Source organism: Thunnus thynnus, chromosome 4, assembly GCF_963924715.1.
Source record: "Thunnus thynnus chromosome 4, fThuThy2.1, whole genome shotgun sequence".
In the NCBI taxonomy this organism is placed as follows: Eukaryota; Metazoa; Chordata; class Actinopteri; order Scombriformes; family Scombridae; genus Thunnus; species Thunnus thynnus.
The window spans coordinates 2,501-19,613 of record NC_089520.1 but is presented as its reverse complement, the minus strand read 5'-3'; the positions used below and the strand labels follow the sequence as shown (position 1 = coordinate 19,613).

Here is a 17,113-nt window from a genome sequence, read left to right as displayed (position 1 = left end):
TAATAACTTCAAAATAACGCTGGCACACTTTTATTTCTTAAATTATAAACGCTAAACTTTTAAATAAAAGTGATGCGAGTGTGAAAAGACACTTGATGGAAGCGTGTTTTAAAGTCTGTCGGACGTTCTTTGACATGCAGCTGAGTAAAGTTTGACCTTTAACCTGCCACAGAGCAGCTAGTTCTGCTGACTGAGTTACCATGGTTACCATGGTTACTGAGCTGGGACTCATATAAACCGCAGTGATGGAACGAACTGTCACTTAAATGAGTGAAGCTTATTGAAATGAGTCAGACTCTCCCGTCAGCCAGCTTGCTGGAACAACCCCCAGAAATGTCTGATTGTTAGAAAGAAAACTCCAGAAGGAGCTTCAGAGGAAACCAGCTCATTATGCAGCGTTGAACTGTCAGATACATTAAAGATGATTTAAGCTCTATTCATCCAGGAAGTCCCTTTCAAAAGGGTCCAAGACGGCAACATAAACTGCTTTAATGCAACAATCAGATATAAAATGAAAGACAAGAAAAAAATTATTTCACACAGATCAGAGTTCATCACCTTATTGATGTTGATTGCATGTCTTAAACAGCTCATAATACTGTATTATCCCACTAGAACACTGCGCTCCCAGTATGCAGCTTACTGGTGGTCCCTACAGTCTTTAAAAGTAGAATGGGAGGCAGAGCCTTCAGCTATCAGGCTCCTCTCCTGTGGAACCATCTTCCAGATTGGGTCCGGGGTGCAGACACCCTCTCTATGTTTAAGAGTAGGCTTCAAACTTTCCTTTTTGATAAAGCTTATAGTTAGGGTCGACCAGGCTCGCCTTGGATCAGCCCTTAGTTATGCTGCTATAGGCCTAGACTGCTGGGGGACTTCCCATGATGCACTGAGCTCCTCTCTCCTCCTCCTCCTCTCCATCTGTATGCATTCATGTAACATCAATGCATGTCACTAACTTTGCTTCTTCCCCGGAGTTTTTTGTGCTTTCTCATCTCACAGGAAAACCTGAGTCCCGGGCCGAACCTTCGCGGTCCTTCACAGTCCTGATGGCATCCTTCCCTGGCTGTTGCTGCTTGTGCTTGTTGTTGTTGTTGTGATTGTTTTTCTTCTGTCCCCCCTCCCCCTTTCCTTCTCTCTTTCTCTCTCTCAACCCAACCGGTCAAAGCAGATGGCCGCCCACCAAGAGCCGGGGTCTGCTTGAGGTTTCTACCCGTTAAAGGGGAGTTTTTCCTTACCGCTGTCGCCAAGTGCTGCTCATGGGGGAATTGTTGGGTCTCTGTAAATTAAAGAGTACGGTCTTGACCTGCTCTATGTGAAAAGTGCCTTGAGATGACTTCTGTTGTGATATGGCGCTATATAAATAAAAATTGATTGATTGATTGATTGATACTGATGACATCATCAGCTCCAGCCAATCAGCTGCACTCGTTTCCTTTGACAAGGAAGAAGGTTCCAGCCGCCACACCGAGCAGACCGACGGTCAGACCCAGTCCACAAAACACTGCAGGTCCAACACCTGGCTGCTGCACCTCCACATCTGCAGGAGAAAATATAAAATATATATTAAATAAAACCACAATATAAAGAGTAGAAGCTGGTTTCAAATATCACACGTTGCTCTCTGTTGCTGTGGTTTAAATGTTGGACTTTATAAAGCATCGCAGTGATCATGTTGGTCACTGTATATACAGATGTTCTCTGTCAGTAATCCACATCAGCACTGCCGTTACAGTCTGTGTGTTGGCAGTAAGGTTTAGTGTTAGTTAGTAAGCTGGATGTGAAATTAACCCTCAGAGACATAAACTCCATTTAAAACTTTAACTTAATGAAGTTACAAGGTTCACTCTGTTTGTGTTCAACTTGGCTCAGCGGTCTGCAGACTGATAAATGTAGTAACTGAAAAAACCTTGTCATTTGGGCCTATAGGTCTTCAGGTACACAATATCTTTTAGTCTCAAAATTAGCCAAACAACTCAAAAAATAAAAGACTGTACTTCAAAGTTGAAGAAAAACACTCAGTCAGAGTTCAGTGCAATATTAGATTTACTGTGCAAATAGCATAATACAGTAAACCCAGGCTTGGTTCATGAAGCAGAAACCTAAAACAGAACAAGAAACCATCACCTTATATACCCTGGAGAGAGCTTCCCAATGTGAACCCTCTCCAGGGTTCCTCCCATGTCACAAAGTCCAGGTGTCTTCCACCATTAAAACTTTTTGCCACCAATTTTTGATACATCACCAGTGCTGATCTCAGTGGAAAGTCCCTGGCATTGATTCAACATCATCTTCTTCTTCATCATTATTTATCAATTTGCTTTTCACATTCAAAAAGTAAAAGAGGCTTACGTACCTTTATCGATTACAGACATTAGTTTATAATGAAACATTAACACAAAACAGCTTTTTAACATTAAGACAAGTTACTTCACCTCTTTTTTCCATCTCTGCTTCACCCTGATCAACATCATGCTCCTGTGGGCAATTAGGCAAGTCCCTTATCTTCTTATTGAAATGTTTATGACATCCTGCTTAGGACAGCAACTTATTTTTTCTGGTGGGCTTATATGGTGTGGTATAATTTTAATAGACTTGTGATGTGCTGAGGGAAAGACAAAATGCACTGCAAATGATTACTGTCAAGATGAAAAGCATTAAGTAGAAGTGTGTTGAATTATCATGATATTGTATGTATACCTCACAGAAACTTGTGATTGATATATGGGCACAAAGTATGTTAAAGATAATCTCACTCAGTGCCCTGGATAAAATTGTAAGTGTGTTTGTATTAAACTCATTGTTTTTTAAAAATAACCTCAGGATTGAGAAATAAGGGTGTAAAGTGGCAAGAATAACTTTAAAAAATAAAGCCAGAAGAAGAATTGGAAATAATGGTGTAAAATGACCCTGAACATGACTGGATAGAACAGGATATGCCCAGGCATGTCCAGTTCAGCCCAAAACCTATTTTTGGGACTTTTGCACCTGCAACAGGTGATGTAAAGAGATTATAATGGTGTAATTGGCTAGTATGAAGAGGTTGGACAATAGGCGTGTCCTATATAAGGCAAAAGGTATAAAATCTGAGGTGCAGTCCCAGCTCTCCAGAGCATATGTGGTGAGCCTTGTGTGCACTGTATATTGCTCTCCTTTTTTGCCGGCATTAAAGTACATGTTGCTGCTCAGAACTCTGACTCCTGATGATTCTTTTTTATTTTTTGAACATCAAAGAGAAGTTTTGTCCTTGAGCTGATCTGAAACTTTTTTCAACTGAGATCCAAAGATTAGACATGATAATGGCTTATATCAGCAATCTATTCTCCCAGCATCTTCACCCCTGCCACCATCAGGCTCTGGCAGGTACCTGAGTCCACTCATGCTTACAATATCGGCCAAACATCTACTGTACAGTCCACAATGCCTCTAAATCTTCATGACCTGCTCGTGACCTTTTTGTAAGAGACACAGACTTCATACACCGACATTACCTCTCCACCTGATACACAGACACATGTATTATGTTAGGATTAAATGTAGTATATGCATATTCCATGTTAATCACTTAAAAGGAACCTTGAACATGAAGACTTGTAGGCTTTATTATATTAACGTTGGCATCAACTATAAAAATGTGATATAAAAAATACTTTAATGGGTTAATTTCATCTTATCCTGGATGCAAAACAATTACCAAATATTATTTACACAAAGAGCCATAAGATATCCAACATGTGTCCATGACGCATGTGTTTTGTTTTCAGTAACAACAAATGGTTTGGTCAGTTATCTAACTGATTAGCTGTAGTTTGGTCAGTTATCTAACTGATTAGCTGTAGTTTGGTCAGTTATCTCTCTGATTAGCTGTAGTTTGGTCAGTTATCTCTCTGATTAGCTGTAGTTTGGGCAGTTATCTAACTGATTAGCTGTAGTTTGGTCAGTTATTTAACTGTAGATGTAAATAGTTTCTCACCCCACATCCTGGTCAGTGGTTCGGTCGCTGGGTGAGTCACTCTACAGCTGTAGATGTCTCCCTGCTGTGGGATGAACTCCAGTCTGGAGGTCTGTCTGTAGGAACCATCTTTGTTGGGGAAGGGAACATTGATGCTGGTTCCTTCAGTCATGTTCTCTCCGTTCTTGGTCCAGTAGAGTTTAACAGGAGCAGGGTAGAAACCGGTCACATGACAGATCAGCGTGTTCTGGACTCCGAGCTCCATCTTGTCTTTCGGGTAGACAATCGGACTTGAAGGAGGATCTGTTGAGCAACAGAGTTCAGTACAATATAGATGCATTAACTACAGAGTCATGTATTATAGTCTTCATCTCTTCACAGAGGGTCAATATTTTACAGTCGAAAACTATCTCTTACTGACTGTATAATAAATAAAAAACTTACATTTAAGCACATTCTTTAACATAAATCAAGAGAATACTACATACAGTAAATATTCACTTTCAATCTTTGCATATAAATGCAGGGTATCCCCGGGTTTAGTTCGACACTTAAAGGAAAATTCTAATATTTACAACCTCAGTTTTCTTCTTATTTTCATAATTTTGTGTTTCGTCCTTTTGGTTTTGATATTTTATTCACCAACTTCATGGCGGTGCTCTGGAGATGCAGCAATAACAAACCTGAACCTAAATCTGATCACTGAGTTGACTAAATCCCTGAAGGATGATCAGAATTAGTTCAATCAATTCTCAAAGTCAGATTTCCTGCAGGTTTCTGCCTGTTTTTCAGGTGCAGATGTTACGCGTTTTGCTCCAAACACGTTTTATTAATCAAACAGAGTTTGTGAGTCACTTGTGTGAGTTTTTGTAAGTTTGTGTCTCTCTGTTCACTGCAAATGCATTTAAAGGAGGATCAGTAACTAATACAAAGACACAAACAAAGCTTGATCATGTATTTCTCTGGATTTACTAACATCGAGCAGTTAGTGAATGTCAGTTTTACTGGAAGGATTTCAGCCTTTAAAGATCAGATGTAATCAGAACACAGGAGGGATTTACAAGAGTCACAAGTGACCTTTATATATATCTGATAATTAAAAACAAATGAAGCAATGAAGCTTTTATTAATGAACACAATAAGTGATTACAGTCAAACAGACGGGGAGTTCTGGTTTGAGTTCATCAAATTTAAATGTGAACTTGACTGAATGACATTTAAAATCACTACAGTAAACTTTTCTTTCTTCTGTTCAGATATTTAAATGTGTATTTGGCTGAATTTTCCTCAGTATTAACATCCATATAAACACACCTGCTGCTGCTCCGACTCTCAATCAAATGAAGTCTATTGGCATGAATGTTAAAGTTACATTGTTGGAAATGCTAAACTACATATTATTGAAATAGTAAATTTTAACAAGAAAAATGTGATAAATAATCACAAGATAAAGACTAAACAGTAGAATCCATTAGAACATAGAATGATTGAACACAGTAGAATAAATGAGGAGACTTTTCTCCAGTGTCATCTCGTCCACCCAGTCATCTCTTGTTCTTCAGCCACGCCAGGAGCGCTCAGCCACCAGCCTCCCTCTGACATACCGCCCCTCTACAGTTTTCCTGCCCCTTACCAACACCAGCCCCCCTCCCTTCTACCCTCCATAACTAAGGTTGCTTATTAAACCATCTCATCTCATCCATCCCTCTGTTTGCTGTGTCTGCTTTTGGGTCTAAAACACCCCAGCCTTAACAGTTTTATCGCCTGTGATTATAAAATATGAAGTTGCTCATTTAATTTTATATTTCCAAGAATATGTGGCTGAAGATATTTGATATGAAATCATCTTTATTAAAACAGTCTTGCTCAATTAATATTGAGCTACATCATCCAGTAAAGCACTCCAACATTGTGTGTGTGTGTCGTAGAGTTAAACCAAATATCCAATATCATTGGAAAGGTCTCTAGGAGAGTAACATATGTCAGTATGAAGATTCTCCATGGTTCTTACTTTGAAATACTGACCTTTGAACCTTGACCTCAGTGCATATTGGAAGGCTTATAATTCAGTAATGAAAGGGGCTTCAGACATGGGACCAACTGTTAAAGACAGCTCTGGACCTCAGTTATAATGTGAGTAGAGTCAACAACTGGGGTTGCTGTCAGATATGAGTAAAATATGGTTAAAATTAATTTCCACCCATTCAACATTTAGATATTTGATTTTTTTTTGTTTTTATTGAGAATTTCACATTTTATATGGAAATTAAAATAAGAATAATGAGTTCAACTTAGTTATGCAGCACATCTTCCAAATTCTATTATGTGGTACACATAGTGTAACGGACTACTTTACAACATATCAGAGGTATGTTGGCAGAGCAAAGTAGTGCATTTAACTTGTGTTACAACATACAGTCTACAATTCACGAAACACATGCAGCCTGTAATTCACTTCTTCCATCCACTTACGCATTTCTGGTATATACAGATAAGCATTGGTGGGTGACCAAGTAGGTAACCATATGCATACAAGCAAATGCAAATACACACACACACACACACACACACACACACACATGAATACTAGTAACCTCATATACATGTACACATGAGCACCTTATAATCTACAGGAGGATTGCAGAGTCGATATAAAAAATAGAGGTGAAGCAGTATAGGTTCATATTTCTAGGAAGTCAATCCAGCTTTGCCATGTTTTCAGAAATCTCTGTGGATTACCTTTTACATCATACATGACCTTTTCTAAGGGCATACAGTAGTTGAGTTCATTTACCCAGTGTGAGTAGTTAGAGGGATCCTCAGCGATCCATTTGGACAAAACACATTTTTTTGCTGCTGTCATGGCCAACCCAAAGAAATCAGCTGAGTCTCCAAGAAGTTCTATTAAAGGTATTAAACTAAGTTCCATATTTAAGACTTTCTTGAGTGTATGTTCTATGGCCTCCCACCGTTGTTCTATCCCAATCTCAGTTTTACACCTGGTGCAGTGTGGAGATGTATTGACCTTGAAACAGCTAATCTTTTTAGGATTGTAATAGAATCTGTGGATAATTTTAAAATTACAAATTTACAAAATTAGCTTTCATTGATAAAACCTTTTTCCTGAATCTGTAAGCAATAGGGACCAGTGATCATCATCTATCATAATTCCAAGATCTCTCTCCCATTTCTCTTTGACCAAGTTTGTGTTATCCTTATTATTTGCCATTAATAGGTCATAAATCATTGAAATATGACTTATGACATATTAATTTTTGGGGTTAGCCATGATTCAAGTTAGGAAAGCTTTGGTCTTCTCAAGGACCCACCCAGTTACTGACCATATAAAATGTTGCAGTTGTAAATATCTATAAAAACGTGTGGTTGGTATTTGGTAGGAGTCTTTCAATTGCTGAAATAACATTAGTGTGACACCATCATACAGGCCATCAAACTAAATTGTATTTTTCTGGGCCCATACATGCATCATCATAGACAAACTGGAAATAAAAGTGCTAACTTAAGATAAAATCTCAGGACTAAATGTTGAGTAATGTAGTGGCTATAGTTAAAAAAAATAATAACAAATAAGAAAAAACAAACAGCTTCTGTTCTCCCAAGTCCAACTGACAGAAAAAAGTCCTGCAGGTATGAAACAAACTTAATATTGAAATACTCTAGTGTGAAATTCCTGCTGAGTGTCCATGAACATGAATCTATAGATTAAATTTTGTGAATATTTCAAGAACTGCTGTATGTCTGGGTTGAATTTTGTGTTTATTAGTGAAAGGACACATTTCTGGGCCCTATTTTAACGATCTAAAGCACACGGTCTAAAGTGCATGGTGCAATTGCATTGAAGATGAGTCCAAATCCACTTTTGCTATTTTAACGGCAGAAAAATGTTCGCTGCGCCAGGCGCATGGTTGAAAGGGGTTGTCCATAGTCTCCTAATTAATCATGGGTGTGTTTTCAGCGTATTATGCAATAAACCAATCACAGTGTCATCTCTCATTCCCTTGAAGAGCCAGGTGTGTTTGCACTTTGGCGGATTGCTATTATGACGGCACATTTGCCAAATAGTAAGAAGGAAGCTTCTCTGCAGAGGAAACGGATCTGCTTGTGCACAAAGGGAAAGCGCGCGATCCATAACGAGCACACTGCTGCTCCTGGACCCTCCCGGGGCCCCAGACCACCAGTTTAACATCCTGTTCATTAATTTGTTGCAAATTTATCTTCATTTAGTTTTTGAAAAGGTTTATTTTTTTAATTACAGCTTTAGTTTCTTTAAAATTGTTTCATTCAGTCATGGAGTAACAGGTCAGATCAGCAGGTTTTAATTGCTGAAAGTATATAAACCTGATCACTGTAATCTCAGAAATGTTAAAGAATATTTGTTAAATATTGTTCAAAAATTAAATCATTAATTTTAATCATGTAAAGAATCATCAACACAGTTATCAGGACTTGATGAGCTCTCCAAGGTTCTGATCCTGCTGCTGGCAGCAGCTGGAAGCTGCAGATTTATTTCCTTCGTTAGTTTGATCATTGTTTTCACCTCATTTATTTCCTCATGTCATCATGTGCTGATGCAGCAGGAAAGTCGATCTGTGTCTGATCCGTTGTTTAAATACCTACGTGTATTGCCACGATTTGGTCAAATAATTAAACAATTTAATCCGTCATTAGTTAATTCTGATTAAATTGCGATTAGCTCATTCTGATAAATATTATGACTGAGCATTATGACATGTATTTTTTCAAATATATTAATATATACAATAATAATCTTTCGCATTGTAATCCTTTTATTTGTTACCTTTTGCATGTTTGTGCGCTGCTGTGCATCCTGTGTGTGTAACAAGCAGAGTGTATGCGTGTTGTGCAGCCGCCTGTGTAGCTGCATATTACTGTCTTGATAATGTGCTCTTAAAATAACAGTGAAACATTGAGCCGTTGACTTCAGACCAGGTTTTTGTTGGTCAATAGTACAATCGCTCTCTGCTGCCTCAAGAAAGCAATGCACCAACAATGCGCCTGACCACGCCTTACTTTAAGACCAACACGCCCATGGACGCACTGATGGGTGCAAGTGCCTTTGCTATGTTAACAACGTGGGCGCTGGATGGGAAAATGATGACTGCATCGGTCTTGCAAAGACACTTGCGCTGCGTTTAGTGCTGCTCTGCGCCGGGCGTAAGATAGGACCCTTTGAGTTTTCTCAACTTCAATATTTGACTTAAATGACTGATTGAGTGATTGTAACTCAAAATGCTGAGCAAAAGGTTGATTTTACTGCAGATATATACAACAAATAATTCGTTCTGTGTATTGAGCTGAAATTCTTACTTAATTTATCAGCATTAAAGTTAATTTCACTAAAACAAATTTTTTGTTTCTTAATTATTGATTACTTCTACAATCAGTTGCCTCAAATTAAAATGTCAACTTATCCAGATTAGTATCTGATGATTCACACTGAATATTTTTTATTTAAGCAGAGTTTTCTGCAGTATGTGCAGTAGGAAGTGTTCAGACAACACAGAATCAGTGTTATTAAAATAAATTTCCACCTGGAAATAAACAAGAAAAAGATTTTACTCTGAGCTGAGGATGAATCATACATGAATAATATTTAAATTACTGTTCAAAGAACAATATTTATCAGGTAACAATCTAATATTATCCATCTAAGCACTTCTTTTGAGAAAACATATTTTTGGCAGAACATCAGTAGGATATAAATGTAATTTCTAGAAGACAAGGTTGATTATTAAGATGTTGACATGGCTGATCAAATATGTTAAAACATTTATTTTTATTCAATTCAGAATTGTTTCTTTTAATTCAGGAATCTTAAATATTTTTTCATTATTTAAAGTCTTTTTTTTCTGAGTGCAGAACTCAATAAATCAACTGGATGGATTAATGGATTCAAAACAGATTAATCTGAAAAATATAAATACATTTTTATAAATATTTATAAATATCTGTTTCTTCATATGATGACTTACAGTTAATAATGATTATAAACTCAAACTGAAAGTTAAATGCAGTAAGAGATGGTTCGTATCACAAATCTGAATTTCTTTGATCAGATTTAATTTAAAAGAGAAATCATGTCAGCTGGACCTGACAGGTCATGTGATGTAAAGTGTGATTGATTTCTCTTACCGAGCTGCAGTGGTAGGTTCTTAAAGTTGTCTAGATTTAGTTTCAGGTTCCATCTGCAGGTTCCCAGTTCACGCTGAGAGAACTGAAAAATATCCCCTATGTAGCTGAAAGGATTTATAAAGTCAGGTGCAGGGTAAACTCCTCTCTTGTTGTTAAAGTCTGAGTAATACTTCTCTTCACCGTCAAGTCCATACATGAACTCTCCATTTGACTCTACAGAGTCTGAACAGCCGGCGATACGAATATCTTCATGCAGATCTGAAGAGAAAACAGAAAACACTGATGTTTAACCTGTTGACTGTCTGTCTGTGTATCAGAGCTGAAATTAGTTTAAAGAGTCAAACACTTACTGTCTGCTGGGACACAGAGGACACATGAGAGGATGAGGAGCAGCTCTGTCACCTTCATCACCTTCATCATCTTCATCAGCAGCAGCTGTGTGGACCTGACAGACTCTGAAACACTCTGAGCAACTGGCAGAAAGTTGGCAGCAACTGAGCTCTTACACACAGCTCAGCCAATCACAGAGCAGAGATCACATGATGTCATCAGTGAGCAGGTAGACTCAGTCAGCTGCTGATGGACTTGTTATAAAATCAATAAAACTTTAAAACAGTGAAGTTTTAGTGAATGTGAGGTTTTATTGCAACAGTGAAAGTGAAAGTCAGCTGATGTGAAGTCATGTTAGTTTTTATAAAAACTTTTCTGCTGAACAGTGTTCAATATAAAACACCTCAGTACACCATCATCATCATCATCATCATCACTACAACTTCAGTAATAAACATAAAGTAGATTTATCACCTTTCTGACAACATAAATATCTATATGTGTATGTACATATGTGTGTGTTTGACATCAGGCAGGCTGCAGGCCGTTAGTGTCTGTTGTTCAGGCTGGTGGTCTGGTGGAGAAAGCTGTCCTGGAGCCTGCTGGTCTGGGCCTCGAGGCTGTGGTACAGCTTTCCAGCAGCTGAAACAGTTGATGGTGGAGGAGTCTAATCATCCTACCAGTTTCCTGACACACCACCTGCTGTATATATCCTGGATGGAGGGAAGCTCATTTCCACTGTTATGCTGCTCGTGCTCATCCCAGTGATGTGGACACTGCTGACTCTCCACAGCAGACCTGGTCCAGCTGTCATCTTTCACTTGCAGACAAGTGAAAGATGAAGCTTTAAACAAAATTTAAAAGAACATTCAGAGAGACGAGTGGATCTCGTCCTGCAGATTTCTTCAGTTTGTCTCCTTCATCCGATCATTTATTAAATGTAAAGTTCAGTAGAAAAACTTTCAGTGCTTTAAAATAACCTCAGAGTCAGTGTGAGGATGAGACTGGGCAGCTTCATCACTCTGACCTTTATATTCAGCTCCGTTAATAACAGCACTTATATGTATTTACATCTTTTGTTACTGTTACTGTGTTTGTTTCAACTTCAGTCTGTGAATCAGAGTCACATCAGAGTCGTGATCAGACTGTTTGTGTTCCTCTAAACCATCTGGGGGCTGCAGACCGACCCTTCTCACAGCGTCTCTGGAAAGTCCTGACTCTTTATTTTCATTGTCAGCAGCCAATCAGAAAACCAGCTGCTGATGAGTCATCGGTTGTTATAGCAGAGTGTTGGACAGCAGAGGACCTGCAGAGGAGACAGTTACACTGATGTCTCATATCATAGATTTATAAATAAACCTGTTACAGCTGTGTGATGCTGAGACAACAGACACGAAGAGGAACTCTGTCATTGACCTCAAACTGATGTCTCATATTACACTGCTGCTCAACAGTTTATGAACCCTTTTCTCTATTTCTGCATAAATATGATCAGATTTTCACACAACTTCTAAAACTAGATAAAGAGAGTCCAATTAAACAAATGAGACAAAAACATTAAACTTATTCATTTATTTATTGAGGAAATCTTACATATTTGTGTGAGTAAAATATGTGAACCATTGCTTTCAGGTCTGACCCTGTTTTGTAGCAAAAACTTCCACTAAACGTTTGCGATAACTGTTTATTAGCCCTGCACATCAGCTCAGAGGAGTTTTGTTCAATTGTATTCATTTTCTGCCTACAGATGGTGTAAAAATGTAACTAGCTAGTAGTGAGCTGTTGTTGCTAGCTGGTGATTGTAGATTGCACTGAACTGTGATGTGTGGTGGAAATCTGAAAATAAAAATCTGACAATGACCAAGTTGTCTTTTTGTCTTTTAATGAAAAACCTTGCAAGGGATCAGCATACAGTCACAACAGAGATTAATTGCAGACTGATGTTGGTTACGAAGTTTACATGCATTTTATAGACAAGGAGTGAGGGAGGCAATGTGTGGCACAGTGTCAGGTGTCATCAAAGCTGTCAGCCTGTTGAGAGGAACTTATTGCATGTTTAAAGCAAAGCTAACCCTTACACTGTACAAGACAAACACAAGAAAACTAATAATGAGCACACGTGCTAGGTGGCTACATGTCCAAGGTTTTACAATGTGAGTTCATCCAAAATGCACAGTATGAAATGTAGTACAGAGAATGAAGTGTGGTTTTCCTATTACAGATGTTGTTGGTTGGTGATGGTTTATTTTAGTTCATTCAGCATTCATCTGAATGTGTCAAGGTACAGCCATGGTATCCTCAGTATTACAGGTTCCCTCTGCTTCCATCGGGTAAACTCAGCTGTCTGTATTCCTGCAGCAGAGATGTTGCAGCCGTCAATCGTCAGCCATCAGCCCAGGGATTGGTACATGATCTCACCATCATACAGAAGTGCTTCTGTCAGCAACACAGGCACAGTTCATCCATGTGTGGCGGTGGCATCATTTACTGCTCCTCAGACTGCAGCAGAAAGGTCTGCTGCCTTGAGCTTCAGAAATGCTTGATGTGAAAATGTAGTTTGTGTGGATGCTACCACACTACTTGATCAATAAAAGAGCTTCGCTAATAAAAACAATTTGATTCAGAAAACAGCATTGCTGCTGAAAATGGAGTTAAACTACTGTAGTAGCGACACTAATGTCCAACACTGCTGCTACCACCACGTTCCAGATGGGAGTCAGGCCGTATTCAGATAAAAATCAGGCGGTGCAATGAAAATACCAGTCCTCTCATTCATTTGAATGGGGGTAGTATGTTTTGGCTGCAGGTGTTTTGGCTGCTGTGGTGCCACACCGGACTGCAGCCAGAAAGTTGAGCCAGAGTCAACTTTTGGAGAAACACAACCCGACATCACTGCGGCTGAAGGCTGCAGTGACCAATCACAGCTGGAGATCGGACTGATCAGAGCTGTTAACTCTGCCATGAGGGAGTAAAAAGATGTTACTAGGAGGAGGGGAGGACATTTCTCTTTGTTTGAAAACGTTAAAAGTAAAGTTAAACTTTGCTGTCAACTTCCTGACTCATTTTAGAAAAGACGAGAAACAGAGAGAGAGCAGCTGTGGGTGAGCAAGCTAGAGAGTGAATGAAGAGAGGGAGTGCTGGTAGCAAGAAAGCCGGTGAATCAGATCCATAAAAGTTATTTTCTGATTGTTTCACAACGGTTACATTTTAGATCACAAATAAACAGCCCCACACATCTGCTCAACCCTGCGGTGGTTGGCCGCACTGCCTGATTTGATCTGAATACGACCTAAGATTCTTATACTGCAATGACCGAACATAATGCTCCTCATTGAAGTCAAAACAATTATGTTTTGGTCTCATCCATCCACAGAACATTTTTCCAGCAGTCTTCTGTTAGGGCTGTTAGGGTTAGGGGTTAGGGTTAGGGGTTAGGTATGGGGGTAAAACGAGGTTTGTCCCACTGGACAAAACAGGACAAACGTGAATAACTTTTGATAGGGAGGTCGTAGAGACTTGGAACCAAGCTCCATCCCCACTAATTCAGGTACGGCCTTTCCAACAGTGCCACCCACGAGCTTCCGGTCCTGAGATACGTCATTTCCGGTTTTTGAAATGGCCGTATCTCAGGAATGGAAGGTCGTAGAGACATGGGTCCAAGACTGGCGCGTTCAGAGCCCCCGAATTAGGTCTGACGCCACCCACTCCCGAGTCTCTACGACTTTTGGTTCCCGAGTTATAGAGCAAAATGTCCTCCCCATTGGAAATGAATGGGATGAAAATTTCAGCAAGTGTGGAGGCCAAAATCGAGCACGCAGAAAGTATTTAGGAGCCCGTTTCAGGTCATTTGGAGTCTATTCGTACCACTCATGGAGTGACTTTTCGAAAAATCTTGACACACATGAGATATGAGGTAGGTATTAAGGTATAAGAGGTAGGTAAGTATTTTAAAGGTAAGTTGTGGACTCTTTGGTCTGGCCTGTGTGTTAGTGTTTGTGTGTGTGAGTGTGTTTGTGTGTGTGAGTGTGTGTTTGTGTGGGTGTGAGTGTGTGAGAGTGTGTGCGTGAGTGTGTGTGTGTGTGAGTGTGTGTGTGTGTGAGTGTGTGTCTGTGTGTGTGAGTGTGTGTGTGTGAGTGTGTGTCAGTGTGTGTGTGAGTGTGTGTGTGTGTAGGTGTGTGAGTGTGTGTGTTTGTGTGTGTGTGAGTGTGAGTGTGTGTGCGTGAGTGTGTGTCAGTGTGTGTGTGAGTGTGTGTGTGTGTGAGTGTGTGTCTGTGTGTTTGTGTGTGTGTGAGTGTGTGTGTATGTGTGTGTGTCAGTGTGTGTTTGTGTGTGTGTGAGTGTGTGTGTGTGTGTGAGTGTGTGTGCGCATTTGTGGTTTATGGAGACGTTTTGCATGAATACACGCCACACTGACAATTCAGATTTACGTGAATTTGTGTAAAATCTTTGTATGACACAGCGGCCTCTGTAGGTGGGTCGATGTAACTGCACCCACTAATGAATAATTCACACGTGTAAAGTTCACAGCTTTTGATTGGCTGACAGTCGCCTGTCCTCATAATTATGGTTTTTGTCAAAACTGCTGTGTTACCCTAAACGAGGTGACCTCTCTTCAGCCAGCCACCAAATCATTTCCTGGTTAACATTACGTTATATCCTGCTGAACCAGCACATTTTCACCTGCACCTGTGGAGAGGAGGTAAGACTCAAAACCCAGCACTACATTTCGCATCCAGAAACTAGTCAAGGCAACTTTTTTGATATCGGTAGCTAGTTGAAAGTGCCATTTCATCCAGCAATTGATCATATAAATTTCTGGGAAATTAATGCCAACGCTAGCTTAGTTTGAGGACAGTTTAGTTTAGCTTAGTTTAGCTAACGTTGGCTTTGCTTGGACGTGGTTGATATAGTGAGAGAAATTATAAGTGAAAATGTGATGCTTCTGCTTTTGTGAGAAACTCCCTTTTCAGGTATGATTCCATATATATGAACAGTTCATATTCAGTAGTGTGTTAGATGAATGCGTATATGTTCTCGGGAAACTATTGGTATTACGGTATGTCAGTGCGTTGTGGAGTAATGACATTAATTACAGGACGACCAATAAGCTAACCATGCTAACCTAATGTTATGCTAACTGACGGCGAATAAGCTAAGAATGCTAACGTCATGTTATGCTAATTGCAGTGTCGTCTTTGGACTAAGTAAGTGATGTGGGGAAAATCACTCGACTGGCGATGTAGTTTGCAGACTATCCTGTAAATTTATGTATGTTGTATGTTTGCTGAAATGTCTTTGTTATTAATTCAGTGTACTGGTAGTGTTGTAGGTTGTACATTATGAGGTAGTGCTATCAGTACTAGACATGAGCGAAGTTATCACACTTTAGTTTGTGAATTATGAATCCATGGTAATAATAATCCATAACAATAATCCATGAATACACATACACACAAATATATATGTATATATATATATTATCCTGTTTAATATAAGCATTTCAGTAAAGTTTATTAGTGTTTGTTACACAATACTGCAAACATTTAGGAGAGCTGTCTTGTGACACGTGTACTAGTATGTACAGAACTAGTATACTATGTATGTACAGTATTGATTGTAATGTTATGTAGTTGTGTAGTACTCAGTCATTATAATACATGACCAGAGGAAAGTTTGTGTCCACACATCTTTGACACATATACTGCCTTTTCAGGGCATTTACACTTTGACCCTTGACTTAATTTAGTCTAGGTTCAAAACTATGTGCTTGTTCACCAGTATGGTGTCACATCTTGCCTGGACTTTGGGTGTTTTTTGGTCTTGTGTTGTGTTCTTTGGGGTCTCCTGGTTTTGCACTTCTGTTTGGTCCTTCAGTTCATGGGGGTTTTCTTGTATGGGTTGGGTGGTGGGTTTTGGAGGACTGCGTCATTGGTTTGTTGGGTTGTGTGCTTGGGTTTGTGTTTGTGGTTGGTTTTGGATGGGTTAGTGTAGATGGCATTGAGTTTGTTTTCTGGGTTTTTGTTCTGTTTCCCTTGTGTGTTCATGTGCTCCTCCACACCTGCCCTGCATTTGGACTCGTTAGTCCTGCCCTGCTCTGTTTTCCCCACACCTGCCCTGTGTTAGCCTCGTCAGCCCTGTCCTGCTCCCTGTGTGTCCTCAGCCAATCAGCTCCCTGTATGTTCACTCCCCTCTCTTGAGTTCTCCACCCATCTCCCCACCTGCACCTCATCTCCTTGTTAGTTCAGTTTCTTTTTAAGTTCTGGTTTTCTGTTCAGTCCTTGTTGGATCGTTTTGTGTTGTTGCATCTGCTAGTTCTGTTCTGCTCTGTTTGACTGTTCATGACCATCCACAATTAAAGGAGAGTTTTTTTCATCATATCTGCATTCCGGCCTCTGCGTTTGGGTCCACTTCTGCTTCCCCGAGTCTGACATATGGCTTACTAGTAAGGCAAGGCAAATTTATTTGTATAGCATATCTATTTGTTTGGCACATTTCCTACACAGACACTTAAAAGACTGAAAGTCAACTGTAAAATAGGTCTGCAGTAAGTTGTTAACAAACTATGATAGGTAAACTGATCAGATTTTTTTCTATATCTTTACTGAAGTCATCATCATCTTTAGCATGAGATGTCAGCAATGAGGCCACAGAGAGTAAAGA

General features: G+C 39.5%; 1 protein-coding gene across 1 annotated transcript; it reads right to left on the bottom strand.

Moving 5' to 3' along the window:
* Positions 1–784: 784 nt before the first annotated feature.
* LOC137180816 (RLA class II histocompatibility antigen, DP alpha-1 chain-like) lies at positions 785–10,622 on the bottom strand. Its single transcript, XM_067586062.1, has 4 exons — positions 10,474–10,622; positions 10,124–10,381; positions 3,971–4,252; positions 785–1,537 (listed from the first exon to the last, which is right to left on the bottom strand). Exons 1-4 carry the CDS (start codon positions 10,547–10,549, stop codon positions 1,416–1,418), a joined length of 738 nt encoding a protein of 245 aa, XP_067442163.1. The 5' UTR covers positions 10,550–10,622; the 3' UTR covers positions 785–1,415.
* Positions 10,623–17,113: the final 6,491 nt, after the last annotated feature.

Excerpts from the sequence above, each read along its gene's own strand:
- LOC137180816 (XM_067586062.1), bottom strand. The coding sequence starts at position 10,549 with ATGAAGATGATGAAGGTGATGAAGGTGACAGAGCTGCTCCTCATCCTC. Across the intron at positions 4,253-10,123 it reads GAACCTACCACTGCAGCTCG|ATCCTCCTTCAAGTCCGATT; the intron begins GTAAGAGAAATC and ends GTTGCTCAACAG. Across the intron at positions 1,538-3,970 it reads ACCACTGACCAGGATGTGGG|ATGTGGAGGTGCAGCAGCCA; the intron begins GTGAGAAACTAT and ends TTTCTCCTGCAG.